General features: G+C 46.0%; 1 protein-coding gene across 1 annotated transcript; it reads left to right on the top strand.

The window, feature by feature from the left end:
- Nucleotides 1–1,174: 1,174 nt before the first annotated feature.
- On the top strand, nt 1,175–21,417 carry IGSF1 (immunoglobulin superfamily member 1). The gene is made up of 20 exons (XM_004317212.4): nt 1,175–5,867; nt 8,210–8,328; nt 8,465–8,491; nt 8,905–9,189; nt 9,542–9,829; nt 11,707–11,991; nt 12,232–12,525; nt 12,978–13,256; nt 13,593–13,713; nt 15,606–15,676; nt 15,773–15,805; nt 16,187–16,477; nt 16,738–17,016; nt 17,630–17,917; nt 18,684–18,971; nt 19,163–19,450; nt 19,643–19,930; nt 20,050–20,328; nt 20,724–20,847; nt 21,003–21,417. The coding sequence occupies exons 2-20, from the start codon at nt 8,223–8,225 to the stop codon at nt 21,136–21,138; spliced, it is 4,050 nt and encodes a 1,349-aa protein (XP_004317260.2). The 5' UTR covers nt 1,175–5,867; nt 8,210–8,222; the 3' UTR covers nt 21,139–21,417.
- Nucleotides 21,418–22,889: the final 1,472 nt, after the last annotated feature.

Raw genomic sequence — 22,889 nt, forward strand, 5'->3', positions numbered from 1 at the left:
TGTGCATCTCCTGGTTGGACTACTATAACACAAATTTAGCTTAAAAAAAATCTCATCATCCTAGACTGGACTTAATTACAGAGAAAGGCTCCCCAGACAAACCTGTGCATGTACATGGTCCTTGGTGTCTCACTTCCTTTAAGCTCCACCTTCTTGAAGCTTTTCTAGCACTCCTCTGGTCCCAAATACAGCTTTTGTAAGACAGTTGCTCTTTTCTTCTGTCTAGGCCGAGAGTCTTTAGACCTTACAAATCACATTAATCCTGCCTCTACACTCAACCACACTCCCTACTTCAATGTGCATAGTATGTACTCAATAAAACCTTGTGTTTAACAGTTGTCTCATAATTCGTAACAGGCGATTTTGAAGCTTTTGCAGGAGGATCCCTTTTCCAGTCCCCAGGGCTCAAGGTGTCAAAGTGCAAAGGGGTATGGCTCACCATACCCCTTCTGGTATCACCACCTCCCAGGACAGTAACAGTGAGAGCTCCCGTACCACCCCACCTCCTGTACATCTCACCAGTTTAAGGGGATGGAGAGTCAGAGGAGGGCCAACCTTTAAGAATAAGACTGATCATTCTCAAAACATTCCTGAAAGAGGAGTTGTTTAATATCAGCCAGCTCTAGAGTAATAAACCAGGAGAGAAACCCAGACTTCTTTTTTTTTAATTTTTATTAAAAATTATTTTTATTGGGCTTCCCTGGTGGCGCAGTGGTTGAGAGTCCGCCTGCTGATGCAGGGGACGCGGGTTCGTGCCCCGGTCTGGGAAGATCCCACATGCCGCGGAGCGGCTGGGCCCGTGAGCCATGGCCGCTGAGCCTGCGCGTCCGGAGCCTGTGCTCTGCAACGGGAGAGGCCACAACAGTGAGAGGCCCGCTTACCGCAAAATTAAAAAAATATATATATATATATTTTTATTGAAGTATAGTTGATTTACAATGTTGTGTTAGTTTCTGGTGTACAGCAAAGTGATTCAGTTTTATATATATATATATATATATATATATATATATATATATATTCTTTTTCAGATTCTTTTCCACTATGGTTTATTATAGGATATTGAATATAGTTCCCTGTGCTATACACTAGGGCCTTGTTATTTATTTTATAAACAGTAGTTTGTATCTGCTAATCCCAAACTCCTGATTTATCCCTCCCCCACCCCCCCTTTTCCCCTTTTGTAATCATAGGTTTGTTTTCTACCTATGTGAATCTGTTTCTATTTTGTAAATAAGTTCATTTGTATCACATAACCACACTTAAGTGATATCATATGGCATTTGTCTTTCTCTCTCTGACTTACTTCACTTAGTAGGATAATCTCTAGGTCTATCCATATTGCTGCAAATGACACTATTTCATTCTTTTTTATTGCTGAGTAGTATTCCATTGTGTGTGTGTGTGTGTGTGTGTGTGTGTGTGTGTGTGTATTTATATAAATACACACACACACACCTTCTTTATTTATTCTTCTTTCGATGGACATTTAGGTTGAGGAAGCTCTTTCTGTATTGCCATCATCTCTATTTTATTTTTCCCTTTGGCAGATCATGAAAACCAGTCTATTCTGATCATGTAAGTATCCAAGGTGGAGTGTGTTTTCATATCTGTGGCCCTTTGTCCCCAATGCAGAAGAGGAAGATGCCACTTGCTCTGTTTTGTTAATGAGAAAGTACCGAGAACAAAGTCTGTGATGCAAAGATGTGGGGGGGGGGGGCGCTGAGGAGAGATGGGCAGGAAGGCCTGTGAGGCCTTAGGAAGCTGGAGCTCCCCATCCAGCCTGCTCAATGGTGCCGGTCTCCCCCGGGGCTCCTGCCTCTCCGAGTGGTCTCACATTTGTTGGGAGGTGTGTGTCTGCTGTGGCTCAGGTGACATCTTAGGGGGCCCGTTTACACACACGGGGCTTGTTTCTCTTTGTCTCTCTGTTTCGATTGCTCCAAATAGCTGAGAATCCAGGGCAGGAAAGACTGTGAACTCCAAAAGGATCACCCAGTACTTTGCAACAATTGCAGCGTCTGGAGACCTCACCATGAAGAAGCACTCCAAAATGAGGTTATGGAGAGGAGAAAGGCTTGCCCTGCTTCCGCTGCCAACCTTTGTCTTGAAGTGTGTGTATGTGGTGGGGGGAAGGCCAGCAGAGCCAATGTCAAGAACTCCACCTCAGCTAAGTCATAGCCCCAGTCTCTCTTGGCCTCTATCACCAGCTTTATAAATATTGGGCTGCAAAATTTCCTCTAGGGAGCTTGGCCAGAGAATATTTCTCCTTCTGCAGGCAGGCTACAAGGTCCAAGACCCACAGAGGTAGCCTAGAGATGGAGCTTCTAATATCTCAATTGCCAGCCATAGTTTGAATGAGGGGCTTCTATGAAGTCTGAATAATAAGTCCTTTCAAGATTCTACAGTGACCCAGAGCAAAAAAAAGAGTGAGTGGTATTCTCACCCACACAGTCCCAGGACCTTCTTCAGGCTTCCACGGCATTAATGGGGAATCTGGGCTCTAGATTCTGGCTGCTGGTGCGAGCACAAGCTTCGGCCTAAGGACTTCAGAGAGTAGCAGGATGCTATCATTGCCTTCTTTTCTACATTATTAACAATCCATTTGATTGGTGATTCTCTGTTTTACTAAGTACATTCATAACTGTTTTTTAAATTAAAAAATTTTTATTGAAGTATACTTGATTTACAATGTTGTGTTAGTTTCATGTGTACAGCAGAGTGATTCAGTGTTTTATGTAAATATATATATAATATTCATATATATGTATCAGATTCTTTTCCCTTATAGGTTATTACAAAATATTGAGTAGAGTTCCCTGTGCTATACAGTAAGTCCTTGTTGGTTATCTATTTTACATACAGTAGTGTGTAGATGGCAATCCCAACCTCCTAATTTACCCCTGCCCCACCCCTTTCCCCTTTGGTAACCATAAGTTTGTTTTCTACCACTGTGGGTCTATTTCTGTTTTGCATATAAGTATGTTTGGATCTTGTTTTTCGATTCCATATGTAAGTGATATCACATGATATTTCTCTTTCTCTGTCTGACTTATTTCACTTAGTATGATAATCTCTAGGTCCATCCGTGTTGCTGCAAATGGCATAATTTCTTATTTTTTACGGCTGAGTAATATTCCATTGTCTATATATACCATATCTCATTTATCCATTCATCTGTTGGTGGATGTTTAGGCTGTTTCCATGTCTTGGTTATTGTAAATAGTGCTGCAATGAACACTGGGGTGCACGCATCTTTTCGAATTATAGTTTTCTCCGGATATATGCCCAGGAGTGGGATTGGAGGATCATATGCTAACTTTATTTTAAATTAAAAGGTTTCTTTTACTTTTATCATTACAAACTTCCAATGCAGAGGGAGCATTGTAGTGGTTAAGAACATGGGACTTCATTTTGCAATATATACAAATATTGAATCATTATGTTGTATACCTGAAACTAATGTTGTGGATCAATTATACCTCAATTAAAAAAAAAAAAGGAAGGAACTGAGAAGTTTTCAGTTACTTTGCATAAAAAAATTCTGAATTATTTTCTAAATAAGACCCTTTTTTATAGGTATACTATAATCAATAAAGTGGTTTAAGTAATAAAAAAAAAAACATGGGACCGTGGAACTGTATATACAGATTGCCTGGATGCGAATCCTAGCTCTTCCACTTGCTGGCTGTGTTGGCCTTAGGCAATTTCTTAATGGCTCTGAGTTTCAGCTTCTTCATCTGTAAAATGGGACTGATACTATCCCCGAGTGTTGTGATTGGGATAAAATGAGTTAATATTTATAAAGCACTTAGTGCCTAATACCATCATAGTGATTTCTATACAAATGTTTTGAAAATAGGCATGGGTATTTCCACCCTGACATATAATAATTTTCACTTTAGTGTTCCAAACAACCATTTGTGTTTGGCCAATTTTACCTCTTAAATATTTCGGGAACGCTTGCTCTCTCCTCCTTCTTTACTTCCACTGCCCTGGTTTCGGCACACAGGAACAGTAAACTGCTTACAGTTCTCCGTGCCTTACTTGCTGGTCTTTCCTATTGCAATTCTCTGATTCCCATGGCACCCCCTTCTTTGGCTTTCTCCTACTTGTTCTCCATCACTGTTTATCCTCAGACTACAAACTCCTTAAGAGCAGAAACTGCCATTCTCCCTGGATTGTCAGCATCTATAACAATGTGTGGCACAAAGAAAATACTCAACAAACGTGTATTGAATTAGTGGATGGTTGGTTGCTGTGTCCCAGGCACTATGTAGTAGTTTACAGGGGGATTTTCATTCAATCCTACCTAAAACTCTGTGTGATATTAAGTACAATTATTATCCCCAGTTTACAAATAGGAAAACTAAGACCTGGAGAGGCTAAATAACTTGCCCCTAAAATACCTATTTATATTCATATGGTTATTCTATTCTTATGTGATAATCTGTACTTTATAATGGTGTGTAGGAACAGAGGATGCCAGGAAGCCACAGCTGATATCCCTGATGCATGAAGATATGATATTCAATTTTCCTATTAAAAGCACAGTTACTTTATTTTTATGTAGCTTGTTCTCAAATCACAGTATTTTTTCTTTAGATAATTTTTTTTAACATCTTTATTGGGGTATAATTGCTTTACAATGGTGTGTTAGTTTCTGCTTTATAACAAAGTGAATCAGTTCTTTAGATAATTTTTAATCTTCTATGAATGTAAAAATTGTACATAAAGAAAAATGTGGCTATTTCTTACAACAATCAATTGATCTGGGGGCCCACTGGATGCTATGCTTTAATCCCATCAGATAGTATATGTCAGGAGCTTTGGTTAGTATCTTATCCATACATAATCATTTGAAACAGTCATTCATGGTTAACTAAATTTATGAAAGGTTATCTACATCATTGAAATCATGTTTCTCTAGGGCATTTGTGGAAAGCTGTACAGATTAATGATAGTAGTAGTGCTGGTAGTGGTAGCAACAGCAGCAGCTACCATTTACTGAGCACCTACCATGTACCAGGCCTACTATGCTGTAAGTTTTACTTACAGTATCCCATCGAAGGCCTGTGCAATAGCTTCTGTTGTTTTATTTTACAGATGGGGAAACTGAGACTCAGAGAGTTTAACTCACTTTCTTGAGGTCACTCAGCTATTGAATAGTGGAACCAGACTGAAATCCAAATTTGTGTGTCTCTAAAGCCTGGGGTTTTAGTCCAAGCTAGACTTTGAAGGCTGTCCAAGTTACTTAACCCTCTCTGAGCTTCAGTTTCCTCATCTGTAAAATTGAGGGAAGTAACACACCTTGCAGTGTTGCTATGAAGATTTGAAATAATAGATGCCCAGGGCTCAGAGGCACATAGTAGGCATATAAACCCTGGTGGGGTGGTGTTTATGCTTACGTGGGGTATTAAGTGGGCAGAGGAAGATCTGAGATCCCTTTAAAGGCATTGGGGAGCTGAAGAGGAGGGATCTACAGCTTTGGCAGGCTTGAGAGCTGGCCCTCTCCCCTCCAGAATACAATGACCCAATGAAACTCTGAGCGACAGGCGAGGGGGCAGGGGCCTGAATTTGGCTCCAGCAACCTCTGCAGGGAATCGTGAGAGGGGCGGGAGCTGGGAGGGGCGTGGAAATCCCGGTTGTCAGAGGACTGCAGGTGTCAGGGAGTTAGTGTAGGTGGGCTCCCAGAGCCTGGCAGAGGGAGGAGGGGAGGCTGGAGCGGCAGAGCCGGCGGGGGAGAGAGGGAGGCGTGGCCCTGAGCCTGGGAGGCTGTCCTTAGACTGCTCTTCTCTTGCCGGGCAGTTTGCTGCATCTGGAGGAGCTCACTGGAGAATCTCCAACAGCGGAGTGGGCCTTCAACTACCGTAAGTACCTGCAAATGAGCGCATAGTCCAGTGGCTGAAGATTAAATACTGCCCATCAGATCCTAAACAAAACCCCGAAATAATCTCCCTGATGTAATTAATTGCCGTAAATCTAAATGCTCCCAAGTCTTTCCCCCCCACCCCCTTCATCCCTCCCTTTTTCCTTCCCTCCGCGATCCCAGCCGTGCCTCGCTGAGAATCTCTGGGCGCTGTAGATATCTTTCCTTTTCCTTCTCAGTCTTCCCTCCAAACCTTTAGCGGAGCATGTACCCGGCACCCCGCTGAGCCCAACCCCTTTGATTCCTGGAACCCTCAAAGCTATGCAGGGGGCGAGCCATTAGACATTTCAGGTTTGTCACCCTCAAAAGCACTGCGGCGCTGCCTAAGGGTGTGTAAAGTGCTTGGGGTGGAGTAGAAGGGAAGGGTGAAAAGGCTAGACTGCCGAAGTTGGCGGTGTGGGGGAGGGAGTGTGAAAGGCCAAAAATGGGCGTGGCCAATTAACCTGAAGCCTGCAGCTCCTTCCAATGTTCCCTGGACAGAAGATTCATCATTTTGGCTGGATATAAATGGTAGAGTTTCCTTAGTAGGTTGCGGAGGGGTCAGCCATGCTGAGAAATCCAGCTTCCCTTATTCCCCTCAAGCCCCCAGGAAGCGAAACCCTGGTTTAGGGGTCTAAGTGGCAAGGCTAGAATCTCAGATGGCATTCCCTGGCAGAATCCCAGGTTGAACCTTTCCCTTGGCAGTAAAACCTGAGTTCCTCCAATAAATTCTGGCCTAAAGCCTCAGGGGAACAAAAGCAACAGGGTGGCACCCAAGCCTGGGCCTGGGCCTGACCCTAAGAGGAGTGGGGGCAAGAGTCTGTAGGAGGTGAGATGGAAAGAGCATCTTTAGGGTGCTATACCAGATTAATACCCCCTTTGGGAAGAAAAATAGCCAAGTTTTAATGAAATGTTCACTATGTGCCTGGCACTGTACATGTATTGTCTCAGATTCAACACAACAACAAGGCTAGGTATATATTACTCCCCAACTTTATAGATAAGAAAAGTTCAGAGAGGGTAATTTGAGCATCCTTCAAGGCAAAGTAAGAAATGCAAAGGGAAACCGTGCTTCCCTGGATCTCCGATGGTCCACCTGCTTCCTACAGCCCAGGTGTTTGAATCTTCCTCTTTTTTCCTGCTCCTTCATCCCTCCTAGTGTTATCACTGGAGCAAGTTAGGGACTTCAAGATCAGGATCAGTTTGGGGAAGCAAAATCACCGCTTTCTGTTCTGAGAGCTGCCTTTATCCCACTGTGTTGAAATAGAATTAAACAGCCAGAACCTCAGGCTCTGAGTAGAGAGTTGGTAGAAGGGAGTTAGCCTGAGTTTGTGTGATGGGCATATGCCTTTCCTTGGCAAAAGGATACTCTGGGTCCAGGGGGTGGGGTAGGAGAGGCAGAAGAGTGTAAGGGGTCTACTTATGGACGTGTAGGGCCTGTGGTCAATAGTGATTTTCAAGAAAATGAGAAGGCCTCGCTGAACTCACATATCTTTGCCATATTCCCTGAAATTCAAGCAATTCTTTTTTTTTCCTTAGGGGCAATGAACAAGAATGCTTATAAATTATGGGCAGCCAATAAATCATTTGCATCTTATATCAATTAGCTCAAGTAACTTGATTCCCCAACACCTACTCAAGATGGAGGCTTTGAGATTTTGGGGGGTAATAAAAGTAATATTAGATTTGAAGCATTCTGACATTCTGCATAAGGGCAGGCCTGGATGGGATGAGATGGTACAGGTGAGGTAGGGTGAGAAAGGGGTCAAGGTCTGCCTCTGAAAGTTTAAATACTGGTTTTAGAGCATAAGCATTAGAGTTAAACATAGATTTGCATTTTGGCTCTGAAATTTAATATCTTTTGACTTTGGGCAAATTATATCCTAAGCCTCAGCTTCCTAGCCAGCAAAATGGTGATGGTAGAAACGCTTCCTTTGCTAGGTTGTTGAAGTACTCAGACAAAAATATATATGTATGAGTAAAGGATCTGAAAAGGTGACTCTCTACACCTCCCATCTCCCTCATACCATGTGGCTTCTGCTGGCCTGGATTAGGCCTCTGGGCCTCTGAGATCCCATGGAAAACCAGACATTTCAATAAATCTGACATGGTAGATACCAGCAAAGACCTTGGGTGGGAGAAGGGGGAAGTGAGGAAAAGGGACAAAGAGAAGAAGTAGCCAGTAACCCTGCCTGCCAGTGAGGGAGTGGAAGGAAGGGAGGGATGTCAGGTGCAACTTACTGATCCAAACTAAACTTTCCGAAGCAGGATCAGTCCCCTGAGTAAGAACACTTCTGCTTTTAGATCTCACCACCTGATGAGGGGCACAGCCCTTCAGGACTCCAGAGGCTCCATGACCCTGGACAGGCCAGGGGAAGGGGCCACCATGCTGCGGACATTCACTCTCTTACTCTTTTGCATTCGTGAGTACAAGGAAGTGGTGGCAGGGCAAGTGAACCTGTTATAGTTACCCCTATGGGGAGGGAATGGAGAATATTGAGGTTTGAGAGCGGGTGGGAACAATGAGGGGCTCTCCTTTACCATAATCTCTCTTTTCAGGGTTGAGTCTGGGTATGACACCAATAGGTAAGTGAGTCCTGCTACCTCAAGTACCTTCCTTCCTGAAGGCCACAAGACATTGACCTGCTTCCATGGCCCTGGACATAACTGCCTTGAGAGCCCAAAGGCAATTTCCAGATTGAGCTGGCTGGGAATCAGGACCTCTTACTTCATGACTTGGTTTCCCACAAAATAGTAAAGAACTTTGTCTCAGATGGAAAGGAAGCAAGACTTGCACTTCATTCCCCAACTCACTTGAATTCCTTAAACAAATATCTTGGGGTCCCTATCCCACCCCCATAAAAGTATGCATCCTGTCCCCAAGGGAAGAAAAAAGGAGGAATCTGGGTTGGGGCTAATTTTAAGGGACATTGGAGGGGCATGTTATGGGAGGGAGAGGGTTGGACTGCTGACATCTTTGTTATCTTTGGGAATGACAGCAATGATGCAATCTCAACCAGAGCTGTGGATAGAGACCAACTACCCCCAGGCCCCTTGGGAGAACATCACACTTTGGTGCAAAAGCCCCTCTCGGATTTCAAGCAAGTTCCTGTTGCTGAAAGATAAGACACAGATGACCTGGATCCGCCCTTCCCACAAGACCTTCCAAGTTTCATTCCCCATTGGTGCCCTTACTCAGTCCAATACAGGTCTTTACAGGTGCTGCTACTGGAAGGAGACGGGCTGGTCAGAGCCCAGTAAAGTTTTAGAGTTGGAGGCACCAGGTAAGAAGACAGAGATAGATAATCAAGAATAAACTCCAGCTCCTGGGACTGAACCTTGCCTTCCCAGAGCAGGGTTTAATTCATTCGTTTGCCTCAAATGCATGCATGTATAATGCATGCATTCCACAGTTAGTAAATAAGTGCCTAGTCTCTATAGATGCAGAGTGAGGACACAGACTCTGGAACAGATCTAGAGGGCAAGCTCTCAACATAGGGGATACCCTAGATGGGGGAACAAGGGGTGACAAATAAGGGTCATACAGGGAAGACTCATTTAAGTAGAGCGCTCTGCCGCTCCCTGAGCAGCACTCCCCTTGCTCTTCCTGAATACCAGTTCATTCTCTCCTTCCAGGCCAGCTGCCCAAGCCCACTTTCTGGATCCAGGCTGAGACCTCCCCTCTTCCTGGATGTAATGTTAACATACTCTGCCATGGCTGGCTGCAGGATTTGGTATTCATGCTGTTCAAAGAGGGATATGCAGAACCCGTGGATTACCAAGTCCCAACGGGGACAGTGGCCATATTCTCCATTGCCAACATGACACCTGAGAGTGAAGGGGTTTACATCTGCCGCACTCACATCCAGATGCTCCCTACCCTGTGGTCAGAGCCCAGCAACCCCCTGAAGCTGATTGTGGCAGGTGGGTGTGGCTATGGCTGCTGGGGTCTGATGATCGTTGTCCCCGGGATCATGGTTGGATGAGCCAGCGTTTCTGACATTACTTTCCTTGCCCAGTTCTCTGCAAGGCCCATGAGCTAAAGTCATTTGACATTTTACTGAGATGCAAATTAGAATCACACATGCTATGAGGTAAATGTTTGGGAGCCAATCACTTGGCTAGTGAGTGAGTCCAGCCAAATGTCCAGCAGCTTCAGCTCATCACAGCTTTGTTGTTCTCTATTTGTCGAAAATCATGCATTCATTCATTCATTAGGCTTTTATTGAGCACTTAATATGTGCCAGGCACTGCCACTGCAGTCTTGTAAACTGACTTTTTTAATTTAAAGTATTTTTATTCTATTTCTGATTTTTATTTTTAAGTGTGGAAAATAGAATGAGTTGCTAGTGCTGGTGATAAAAATAAACAAAAAAATGACAAAGAAAGTGATAGTTCATATTTTAGAAATGACTTTATAAATTAATTTAGTCTTGTATATACAGATCCAGTAAGGCAGTACCAAGCTTTAAACACAGTAGAAGCCTCCCCACAATGCCCAAACACTAGACACACACCCCCACTCCCCCACCCCATGGCCCGGATGCTTCTAGACAGAATTGGCCACACTTGCTTTAGTTCCCTCATCAAGTTAAACAGGCTTGGGGAAAGCTGTGGTGCCACAGAAAGTACCTGAACTTAGAAGCAGTAATCCTAGTTTCTAGTTCCACCTCTGACACTGCCTCCCTGTGTGATACTGAGCAAGTAACTTCACCTCTGTGCTTCGGTTTCCCCCACTCTAAAATGGAATAACAGTATCTATCCAATCTACTGTATGATGCCTCTCTGTGACTCAGTTTTCTCATTTGCAAAATTGGTATAATAATAATGCCTACCTCACAGGGTTGTTGTGAGGATTTGCCTAAGTATATGTACAGTGCCTGGCATATAAGTTCTCAATAAATGGTAGATATTAATTTTATTAGTATAGCTTTTTATTGAGGATCTGTTTGAACTGCGTGTTATGGATGTTTGTAGTACGAATGCCTTTCCAGTGTAGGTGCCACTAACACACACTTCTGCAGTTACCTGTTTGCTGGTGTCCCCCACTAGGCCATGAGCTTTTGGCTAACAGGGACTGTGTCTATCTTCTTTACTTGTATATTCCTCGACCTACACGATGCCTGACACATCCTAAATGCTTAATGAGCATATGATAGAGCTGATCCTTCCAAGAATGGGTGGGTGGGCCTACCTGGGATTGGGATGGGTAAGAAGGAGTGGTTTGGGAGTGAGGTTTGCCCTCTATTTTGTAGTTTAATCTCTTTGGAGGAACAATACATGGAAATGAAGGTGTGACCCCATTAACAGAGGTTTCTTTGGGTTGCAGACTTACTGGCCAATCCCTCCTTATTGGCCTCTTTCAATCCCCTGTGGGAAGTGTCCTCTGTGAACTTAATGAGTTCAAAAGCCATCCTTAATACTGCAGTAGCATTCATGCTTTATGAAGATGGAATAAAAGTCATTTTCAGAAGTTTGGTTTCTTGGGTGGTTTGAAGAACTACATTTGGCATTTCAGGGACCTAAAGATACAGGGAATTACAAATGTAGATATTCCGCTGAGACACACCCTACACATAGTTAGAGCTCAGTGGAGCTGATAGAGTCTGGTGAGAGGGAAGGGGCATAAGTGAACTTACCCTTGATTGCCTCCTAGAAGAGGCAGAGATTCAAGGAAGGAAGAGGGAGCAGAGGGTAAACTTCAGCTATCACTTTCTATCTAAGGGAACTAGGAAAATTAAACCAGAATATAATAAGGAAGAATCATCCTACATCTACCTCAGGGTCTCTTCCCTTTCTAGGACTCTATCCCAAACCAACTCTGACAGCCTATCCTGGGCCCATCATGGCACCGGGAGAAAGCCTGAATCTCAGGTGCCAAGGGCCAATCTATGGAATGACCTTTGCTTTAATAAGGCGTGAAGACTTGGAGAAGTCCTTTTACCACAAGAGACCATTAAAAAATGAGGCATATTTCTTCTTCGGGGCTTTGAAAATCCACAATGCTGGACATTACCTCTGTTTTTACTATGATGGGTCACACAGGGGTTCACTCCTTAGTGATATCCGGAAAATCTGGGTAACCGGTAAGAGAAGGGGATGCAATGGGACCTATTGTAGGGGCTAAGGGTGTACAACTTGCTCAGGGCCTGCTGGAGAACCTAATCATGCAGCCAGGGCTAACGGTGGGGGAAGGAGCAGAATTTGTGTAAGTGGACTTAGGATGGGATTTGCCAAGGGTGGACAGGAGGAAGAGAAAAAGAACCCTAAGTAGTGGGAGGGGTAAGTCAGACAGTTAGCCTTTTATATTTTGGGTCTTGTCCTAGACACTTTCCCGAAGACCTGTCTACTTGCTCAGCCCAGTCCTGTGGTCCAAATGGGTCAGAATGTGAGCCTGTGGTGTCGAGGGCCAGTGGATGGAGTGGAACTTACACTCTATAAGAAAGGAGAAGACAAAACACTTCAGCTCTTGGATACCACCAGCATCAGTGATGATGAGTCATTCCTCCTCAACAATGTGACCTATAGTGATGCTGGCATCTATAGCTGCCACTGTCTCCTCTCCTGGAAGACCTCCATCAGGATGTCATCACACAACACCGTGGAGCTTGTGGTTGTAGGCAAGTGCTAACAACTATTGTTTGTTTTAATCATCATTACAGTGTTATAAGAAGGAGCTGGTGGCCCTGTACCCTCTTGGATTTATGGGCCAAAGAAAAACACACTAGGAGGGTGGTGTAGAATTTTCTCCAAAAACTTTAGGTACCTTCTCTCCCAGGGTTGATACTCAAGCCCTGTCTCTCAGCATGGACAAGCTCCATTGTGACCCCTAGAAAAGTTATTTTCCTTAAGACCAGGGGAAACTTACAGGTATGGGTCTTTCTGATTGAAGCTAGGAGAATCAAGGAATGGGCCAAGGAGTTCTGATGCACAATCAAATTTTGAAGCCAGTGATCTAGTGGAAGTGAAAAAAAAGAGAAAACCAAATAAGGACCTGAGAAACATTTGTTGAGGGAGGAGGCACTGAGTTCAAAGTCATTTGTTCTAACTCTGGTCTCTGGATTGGTTGCAGATAAGCCCCCCAAACCCTCCCTGTCAGCCTGGCCCAGCACCGTGTTCAAGCTAGGAAAGGCCATCACCCTTCAGTGCCGAGTACCTCAACCAGTACTTGAATTTTGTCTGGAATGGGAAGAAAGAGCAACATCCCCAAAATTTTCAGTGGATGGAGACTTCATCATCAGTAATGTTGAAGGGAAAGGCACAGGGACCTACAGTTGCAGCTATCGCATAGAGGCACATCCTAACATCTGGTCATATCGCAGTGAGCCTCTGAAACTGATGGGGCCAGCAGGTGAGAGGAACACTCTTCACAGGGATGCCCCCTCCGCAGCTTTGGCCATCATACCCCTGGGATCCCAGAACAATGCCCAGAAGGATGTGGAAAGGGTAGTTGGGGGCTTGTAAGTCAGGGCCCTTGGGTTTGGGCATCTTTCCTCTGGAGTGGTCTCACAGTCACTCAAAGGCAGTGAGCAGGATACTTTCAAGGGTCCTATTCTTCATGAAAATAAGGCCACTTTTGTCTCAACTTCCCTTCACCTGCAGTAACCAGATCCCCCTCCCCCCATGAATGTATTCAACAGTCCCTGTCCCCATCAAGGTCCCTGCTTTTGGTCTTCTCTGGCCACAGGCTTTCTCACCTGGAATTACGTTCTGAATGAGGCTATCAGGTTGTCCCTAATCGTGCAGCTTTTTGCCTTGCTGTTGGTAGAGCTGTGGATAAGGTGGAAGTGTCGGAGACTCAGAATCAGGTAACTGTCTTGTCCCAACCCCCTGTTCCTCAATCTAGCTGAGTTCAGGCTCCCCAGAGACTCAGGAATGGGTCATACTCCAGTTGAGACAAGCCACAGGGGGGGACCCTTTGTATCCTCTACCTTCTGGGCTTAAGATATAGGACTTTCTCATTCCAGCAGTTTCTCTTTCACCTCACAGCGGGGTCGGCACCCAAGCCATAGGGTGGAGAAATGCATATTTCTCAGAGCCTGGAGAAGTAATCAGAACCTTGTTCACTGATTCCCCCAGCAGGGTGCCCAAATCTCCCTCCCAAGCCACCCTGCCTCTCAGAGATGATTGATGTCTTACACATTAACTTCAACTGAACTTGTTTTGTAAGAAGCCATGCTGTCCTGTCTCCCAGGATGTTATCTAACTCCCATCCCAACTTTCACCCTTACCCCTAGCTCTCAAGGGCTAGCAAGACTTGTAGTCCATCCTAGCTGCTATGGAAGCCAGTCTCTCTGCCACTCTGGCCCCCAACCACTGTGCAGAGCATTCTGAGAATATAGCCTTAGCCTGGGTGGGCATCTGATGAGGGAATGGATTGGGCCAGGGAATCAGACTGCTCCCTCTGACCCATAAAATGTCAAGCCAAACAGGTTCTCCTGCCATTTACTTTTATCCTTTTGTGTCCCCTGGGTCATCTCCTTCTCTCCCTGATCCTTACGGCCTTGTGCTCAGGCTATTCTGCCCGAAAATGAGAAGAGAAATGACAGCTCCTAGCTTGGTGGGGCCTCTGTTCCCAAACGCCTTGCTTACTTTCCCCCACCTTGTGATCCTGGCTGTACCCCTCCCCCACCATGATCACAGGACTTCGTGTGCCTGGGAGTATTCAATATACAATGGATGATGACTATGACTGTGTGTGTCTGTGTTTCCCGCTGGGATCTGAGGGACAGAGTGCTTGGGTAATGAGGAGACAGCCAGCTAAACTTTCTGCAAAACCACTACCCTTCGAGCTTTCAAAAACTTTCAATGGGGGTCAAGTCCTACTTCTCCACAGAACCTATCCTGAGTTCCACATACACTGGGGTAACCTTCAAGCCAGGGGTTAGAAAAAATGTAGCTTCAAGTGCCCCACCTCAGCCCAGGTCCACTGCATCAAAGAATGAATTTGGAAACCAGACTTCAGAGAATGCAGCTTGAAAAGCATGTTTTCCTGGCCAGGAAGGAGGGTCAGTGTTTTCTAAGTAAAAATTGTCAAATGAATTTTGGCTTAGTGTAATCTAATTCTACAGGACCCATAACCTAAAAATGCTGCACATTTCTAGTCATAATCTGGGTGGGGGTAGAGAGATCCCACTCTCTGACAAGCTTAGCTCAGCACTGACAATCCTCTGGTAATTCACTGTTGCTGCCTAGGCAACCCTTCCATAACAAAGGCAGGTGAGGCAGGTCGGTCGGAGGACCAATACTGCCATAATAAAAACTGCTTCCAAACTTGAACTTGATGACTGAGAAACCCCCAAGATTTCTCCCTCCACCCCCACACCCACCACCCAGAGCTGCCGATTACACTGAGCTCCAAGGGTTCTGAGAGCTGGAGTTACAAAGGCATTTTCACATCTGACATCTCAATTCCAGCAACAGCCTAATCAGGGGCCTTGGGGACCTGACATTTGATATTGTCTGGGGATGGTAGAGGGGGCGGGGGGCACGTGGGTCATGAAAGAGCAAGAGGTTTGTAGGTGGTGAGGCCCTCAAAAAGAAAAGTCATCCATGTCAGAAAAGATTATATCCCATTATCCTGGCCATATCCAATCCCTATTGGGTGGTGAGTAAGCCAATGACATAAATTGCCGCCCCCTTCTCTCCGCCCTCCCCTTAATCCCAGCAACTCCTCTCATCTCTTTTCTGGTCTTGCTAGAGAAGCCTGGTTGCTGGGAACAGCTCAAGGGGTCACCATGCTCTTCATACTCACAGCTCTTCTCTGCTGTGGTGAGTAGAAGGGGGTGGGGAAGGGGCCTGGGCAGAAGGCCGGGGTGAAGTCCCGTGGGGGAAGGGACAAAGCCCTGGCAGCAATTTCTTTTGCAGGACTGTGCAATGGGGTATTGACAGAAGAGACTGGTGAGTTTTTCCTGCTCCAGACTGGGACATTCCTCCCTGGAGATCCGAAATAACTACAGAGTGTCAGTGTCAGTGGCCAGGGAGTGACTGGTTGGGAGGGAAGGACAGCCAGGAAGGGGCACTTGCTAAAGCTGCTGGCAAAACTCAGCCTCCAACTCTGCTTTTCTGCCTGCAAAATTTCCCCCAAGCTTCTGCATTTTTCTGACCCTCAGCTGAGACATCAGCTTCCCCTTTCCCCAGCACCTGCGGAGAGAAGGAAAGAGTTTGGATTGAGGTTGAAAGGGGAGGTGGGCAATGTGATCTGGGGAGGGTGTTCAAGGGCAAGGAAAAGGGGAGGGTGAGGGTGAGGGAGGATGGCTTCACTAACTCTGCTGTTTCTAGAAATAATCATGCCAACCCCAAAGCCTGAGCTGTGGGCAGAGACCAACTTCCCTCTGGCCCCGTGGAAGAACTTAACCCTCTGGTGCAGAAGCCCTTCTGGCTCAACTAAGGAATTTGTATTGCTGAAGGACGGGACCGGGTGGATTGCAACTCGCCCGGCCTCAGAGCAGGTCCGGGCTGCCTTCCCCCTTGGAGCCCTGACCCAGAGCCACACCGGGAGTTACCACTGCCATTCGTGGGAGGAGATGGCTGTGTCAGAGCCCAGTGAGGCACTTGAGCTGGTGGGGACAGGTAAGAAAAGGCAGAGGGTCCTCACGGAGTGATCCCCAGTGCCCCTGGGACTCCTGCACTGTTCCTAGGGATGGGGAATGCTCAGAGACCCAGAGCCCAAGGGGCTTCTGCTGCCTGTAGGAGAGGAGGGGCACTGAAATGGGGGGAGGGGTGGGGAACAGAGTTATGAGAAGACTGACAGGAAGAGGCAAAGGCCAGTCCAGGATGGATTTCTATTTTGCTGACAAAGTGACTCCGAGTGTCCCTGTTTTGTTTTCCAGACATCCTCCCCAAACCTGTCATTTCTGCTTCCCCCCCAGTTCGGGGCCAGGAACTGCAAATCCGGTGCAAAGGATGGCTGGCAGGCATGGGGTTTGCTCTGTATAAGGAGGGAGTGCAGGAACCTGTCCAGCAACTTGGTGCCCTTGGGAGAGAAACCTTCTTTACAATCCAAAGAATGGAGGATAAAGATGAAGGCAATTATAGCTGCCGCACTCACACTGAAAAGCGCCCCTTCAAGTGGTCTGAGCCCAGTGAGCCCCTGGAGCTTGTCATAAAAGGTAGAGCTGAAAGGGGTGTGTGAGAGAGGAGTGGGGAAGCAAAGCTCTGGGTCAGACACTCCTCTCCTCACAGCAAACTTTGCTGCTGGTCCTAGGAGCCTGTGTCCAATCTTAGAGCCAGGCAGGCGTGGCGCTGGGAGTGCCAGGGCCTCTGGCTGCACGATATTAATAGCCATAATCGTTATTAATAGCTGGGGTTTGTAGAGGGTGATTTAATTTTTCTAATTATTTTCATATCAATTATCTCATTTAGCTATAGAGCAAATATTCAAAGGAGGTGGATCAGGTACCATTTCCCCTTCTTGTCCAAATGGGCAAACTGAGGCTCGGGGAATCAGCAGAGCCCCAGTGACAATTCACCCTTTTAGCTAGCTTCCATTGCTTGTTCTGCTGACAGGGAGGATTCGGCTGGAGGAGGTGAGGGGTGGGGTGAGGGGGTCCCTGTGAAAAGTTCATCTGCAAAGTGGTTTTGCCTTGACTTTTAAATGCACCTTCTTCTGAATGAAATACTATAGGAAACAAAGCAGCTTTCTGGAACCAATATTTGCTATATTAGCAATCTTTCTTCTCTCTTAATTTGGTTTTGTATTGTGTTTGGTTTTTTGCCTTCTAGAAATGTACCCCAAGCCCTTATTCAAGACATGGGCCAGTCCTGTGGTCACTCCTGGTGCCCGAGTGACTTTCAATTGCTCCACCCCCCACCAGCAAATGAGCTTTATCCTTTACAAAGATGGAAGTGAAATAGCGTCCAGTGACAGGTCTTGGGCGAGTCCGGGAGCCAGTGCAGCCCACTTTCTGATCATTTCGGTGGGCATTGGTGATGGAGGGAATTACAGCTGCCGCTATTATGACTTTGCTATCTGGTCTGAGCCCAGTGACCCTGTGGAGCTCGTGGTGACAGGTCAGGAGTGGGGAAATGCAGGTGGAGGTGGTACTGACTCTGGGACAGTGGGCGGGAGGGCTGTCAGTGGGAGAGGAAGAAGTGCTCCTTCTAAAAGTCACCAAGAATGTGCTTAGGACCGTGCCTAACACATGGTAAACAGTCCATGTAAGGCAGCTGCCTTATATGATCACTAATACAGGAAGGTGAGAAAGAGGAGAAGAGGGAGGAAAATAATTCACGTCTGGGGAAAGAAATGAGGCAGATGGGGGTGTTTCACATGTTGCCCTATTTCTGAAATCTTTTTGTGGCTTGGCCTTGAGCTTTAGGCCCAATGTCCACTTTTTCTTTAGCTGGGCTGTCAGAGATTGGTGGGCTGGATGGCCCTCAGAGAAATGGCGGAGACCTTGAAATGTCTACTGCATATTATGCAGCCATTACAAATGATAGTTTTCAAAGGCTGTTTAACGTCATAGGAAAATATTTACAACATAAAGTGAAAAATATTAAACTACACAATTGTGCATATAGTAGGCCCAATTATGCAAATAGTTAGAGCTACAATGACATGGCCATGTACAAAAAAATAAATGGGAAATAAATACATAAAAATGTAGCAAGAATGGTTATCTTTGAGCAGTAGAATTGTATTTTCTTCATAGGTTTTTTTCCGTATTTTCTAATTTTCTACAATAAGCATATATTGTTTCTTCTAATAACACTAAAAAAACAGTGTTCAGAATGTCAGGGGCAGGATTCTCTCATGCTGTGATCTCTTTAATTTCAGAATTCTACCCCAAACCCACTCTCCTGGCACAGCCAGGTCCTGTGGTGCTTCCTGGGAAGAATGTGACCCTGCGCTGCCAAGGGACTTTCCAGGGCATGAGGTTTGCCCTCTTGCAGGAGGGAACCCAGGTTCCCTTACAGTTTCAGAGTGCCTCAGGGAATGTTGCTGACTTTCCCCTCCACGCTGTTGGAGCAGACGACTCTGGGAACTATAGTTGTGTCTACTATGAGACCACTATGTCAAACAGGGGATCATATCTCAGCAAGCCTCTTATGATCTGGGTGACTGGTAAGGACTGACAAGACATGGGACTGGGACAGAGACAACTGGAATAAGGGTTAGAGAGGGTGATCCCTCTTGGAAGGGTAGGCTAGGCCATGGAGGGGAACGGTTGTGTCTGGAAGGAGAAAAATAAAGGATTAATTCAGCGAGTGATAAGTTTGCATACTAACCACTTTCCATCTTTGGTCTCTTCCTAGACACATTCCCCAAGCCATGGTTGTTTGCTGAGCCCAGTTCTGTGGTTCCCATGGGGCAGAATGTTACTCTCTGGTGCCAAGGGCCAGTCCACGGAGTAGGGTACATTCTGCACAAAGAAATAGAAGCCACTTCAGTGCAGCTCTGGGGATCCATCAGTAATGATGGGGCATTCCCCATCACCAATATATCTGGTGCTAACATAGGTCGTTACAGCTGCTGCTACCATCCTGACTGGACCAGCCCTATCAAGATACAGCCTAGCAACACCCTGGAACTTATAGTCACAGGTAAGGGGAAGATGCTCTGGCGTGAGCAGGGGAGTAAAGAGTGAGTAAGCTGTCAGATGGTTCATGGGAAACGGTAAACGGTTTTCCAAGAGCTCAAGGAGAGGCAAGCAGTAGTCTCTCCTCTTTATTGAGACTCCAGTGATGCCCTGGAAAGTGGCCACCTCTCTATGACCAAGAGTCAATTTCTTCTAGGTTTGCTCCCCAAACCCAGCCTATTAGCCCAGCCTGGTCCCATGGTGGCCCCTGGAGAAAACATGACTCTTCAGTGTCAAGGGGAACTGCCAGACTCAACATTTGTCCTGTTGAAGAAGGGTACTCAAGAGCCCTTAAGGCAACAGAGGCCAAGAGGGTACAGGGCTGACTTCCGGATGCCAGCAGTGAGCAGTGAAGATTCTGGGATGTATAGCTGTGTTTATTATTTGGATTCTGCTCCCTTTGCAGCTTCTAATCTCAGTGACTCCCTGGAGATCTGGGTGACTGGTAAGGTCTTGGAGATTTCAGCAAGAGTCTAGATTTTGTAGTTTCTTAGTAGTTAGCCCTAAGGGGGTAAAGGGCTGGGTTCAAGGCCATTTCTAACTCTGTGTCCTGGTTGGCTGCAGATAAGCCCCCTAAACCCTCCCTGTCAGCCTCGCCCAGCACTGTGTTCAAGCTAGGAAAGGATATCACCCTTCAGTGCAGAGGACCCCTGCCAGGTGTGGAGTTTGTCCTGGAACATGATGGAGAAGAAGCGCCTCAGCAGTTTTCAGAGGATGGAGACTTTGTCATCAACAACGTAGAAGGAAAGGGCATTGGAAACTATAGCTGCAGCTACCGTCTGCAGGCCTACCCTGATATCTGGTCAGAGCCTAGTGATCCCCTGGAGCTGGTGGGGGCAGCAGGTGAGATGATAATCCCTCCATGGTTCTGGCATGACATACGTGGGATCCCAGAGATAGTCTCCATGGAGACAGGCCAAACATGGAGGGGGAGGGGTTTGGAATCAGAGACCTCAAGTGTGGTCATTTTTCTTTCTCCTAGGGATGGTAAGGAGGTGGAACCTCAGATTCACTCAAAGATAGTGAGAAGGATACTTTCAAGGCCTCTTCCACCCCCCAAAAGGAGGGCTGCTTCTGCCTCAGCATAAGCACTGCCTCTGACCACCCCATCTGCAGTCTCAACACATGGTTCCCGAGTGAACCCCGGAGGAGGCCAGATGAGGGGGCAACAAGAGATCCAGGGGAGCGTACATGCACTGATCTCTATGGCCTTGGTTTCTGCTCTTTTATCACCACAGGGCCTGCTGCTCAGGAATGCACTGTGGGGAACATTGTCCGAAGTACCCTGATCGTGGTGGTGGTTGTAGCTTTAGGGGTGGTGCTAGCCATAGAGTGGAAGAAGTGGCCTCGACTCCGAACCAGGTAATTGCCTTATGTCAGCCTCCTTCTGTGAACCCAGAGGCTTCTGTTAAAACAATGGTACATATGCTCCTCTAGAATCTGAGTCCCACAGTGCAACCTGTTTTCAGGTTGATGGCTCTGGATCCTCTCTTAGTCATGTCTTTTTCTCTACACAGAGGCTCAGAGACAGATGGAAGAGACCAGACCATAGCCTTGGAAGAGTGTAACCAAGAAGGAGACCTGGGCACCAATACCAACTCTCCCTCATCGATCTCTCAGGGAACCTCAGTGGAACTGCCCGTCCCAATATAATAATCACCTCCTTGGCAAGAGCTTTCCTCTCCTCTTTTTTTATCCTCAGAGACCTGCAAATCTGGCTGGTTTCCCTGGGAGTCCACCCCATCTACTGGTCCTTGGCCACTAATCACCTGAGATAGGTCAAGGGGATTTTAGGAGTTGAGAGCCCTACCAGGGTGAGATGTTTCCTGAAGAGAGAGTCCCTGCCCTCGTAACTCCTCACTGTACTGATTTACTGGTGCATGAAATTCTATTAAAAATGTATTCTTCTGAATAAAGAGAGTATTCACTATTTAACTGCAAAAACTATGGCAGTGGTTTTCCATTGGTTTGTTGTCCACTTAACACTTAGCAAAAATGGTGTATTGGAGCTGATCTCCATGGCAGAATAAGAGAGCACAGCGCTGCTAGTACAGAGAAAGGAGCTCAAGGATGGGGTCGGGGAGGAGGGAAGGCTCCAAAATCTCCATTTTGGTTTGGGACATGGTAACTGAACAGAATGTCCCATCATCCTTCCATTTCATTTTTGAATGAATGGAAGAACGAATGAATGGCAATGTTCTCTCCAAGTTGAGCCTGAGGAGGGCAAACACTGAAGTTACATACTTTCTACTGTGTTACTTCTAGGTCTGTAGTACACCTGCTTTCCAGTGTTAGGATTAGTCCACTACAGAACTTTGAAATCGGCAAAGTGTGCTTTGTGGCCCTTACCTAACAACCACAGGTGTACATTAGTTCACTCTTAAGTGTGAAAGGTTGATAAAAGCTGAATATTTTGCCCCTCCCTAAAGAAAGCCCTGTTTTCTCTGGTGGCGGGATCTCAAAGAGTGAGTAAGCAAGTGAGGTGATTGGTTTAGAGCAGGGGACCTCCCAGTGTCCTGTCCCAGTGTTCTTTCCCAGTATTCCAAACGGAGGCTGGCTCGCATTCCGAGCCCCTGATCTCTTTCCTTGGATCGGCATGCAACTTGCCGCATGGGTGGGAATCCAGTACACATTAGGAGGGTTGTATTGGGGAAGGGGGCTTACCTAATTCCTTAAACCTGTTCAAGACCTCAGAAGAACTGACCTATGGGTCCTAGAGGAGGTCACAACCCCTTCACATCTGACCCTAAAGTTCCTTACCTCCCAACACTGTTTAATTCTAAGCTATCACTGTTCAATAGAGCAATGTACAAGGGTGCTGTACACAGTGAGTTATTTATCCTTGGTTACGATAAAATTTAGAAAACAACTCCCATATTCTTATATCAGGAAGCTTATTTACCCAGCAACCTAATGAAAAAAATGCATCACATTTCCCTTAATCCTTACAGAATGAAACACTCTTGAGTACTATAGACTAATTTGTATTAAGCTCTTTGGAATGTAGAAGTACAAAGTCTCACTCTGATTTCCATTTGATGAGATTCTATTAGTCGCATATACTAATTTCTTATAGTGTTTCTAAAAATTCATTTCAAAAATGCTTTTACATTTGAATTTAGGAAAACCTAATTGTTGCTTTCTGCCAAACACCACTAGCTGCCTTCAAACTCTCCATCCCTAACCCCCAAGCAAGCTGTACATTTTGAACACTGGAGGGAGGCCTGGTTTTGGTCGTTGGTTTTAGGATAGAAGTCCTTTGATCAGGTCTGATTTTGTTTTCCAATCATTGGATATTCCAGCGTGTACTGTCAAGCCCAGTGGTAGGGCTGTGCAAGTTAGCAAGTGATCACTTGATTGCTTTAGCTATTCAGGGAAAGAGAGATGGGAAGAAAAGAGCAGAG

This window comes from Tursiops truncatus, chromosome X (genome assembly GCF_011762595.2).
Source record: "Tursiops truncatus isolate mTurTru1 chromosome X, mTurTru1.mat.Y, whole genome shotgun sequence".
Lineage (NCBI taxonomy): Eukaryota > Metazoa > Chordata > Mammalia > Artiodactyla > Delphinidae > Tursiops > Tursiops truncatus.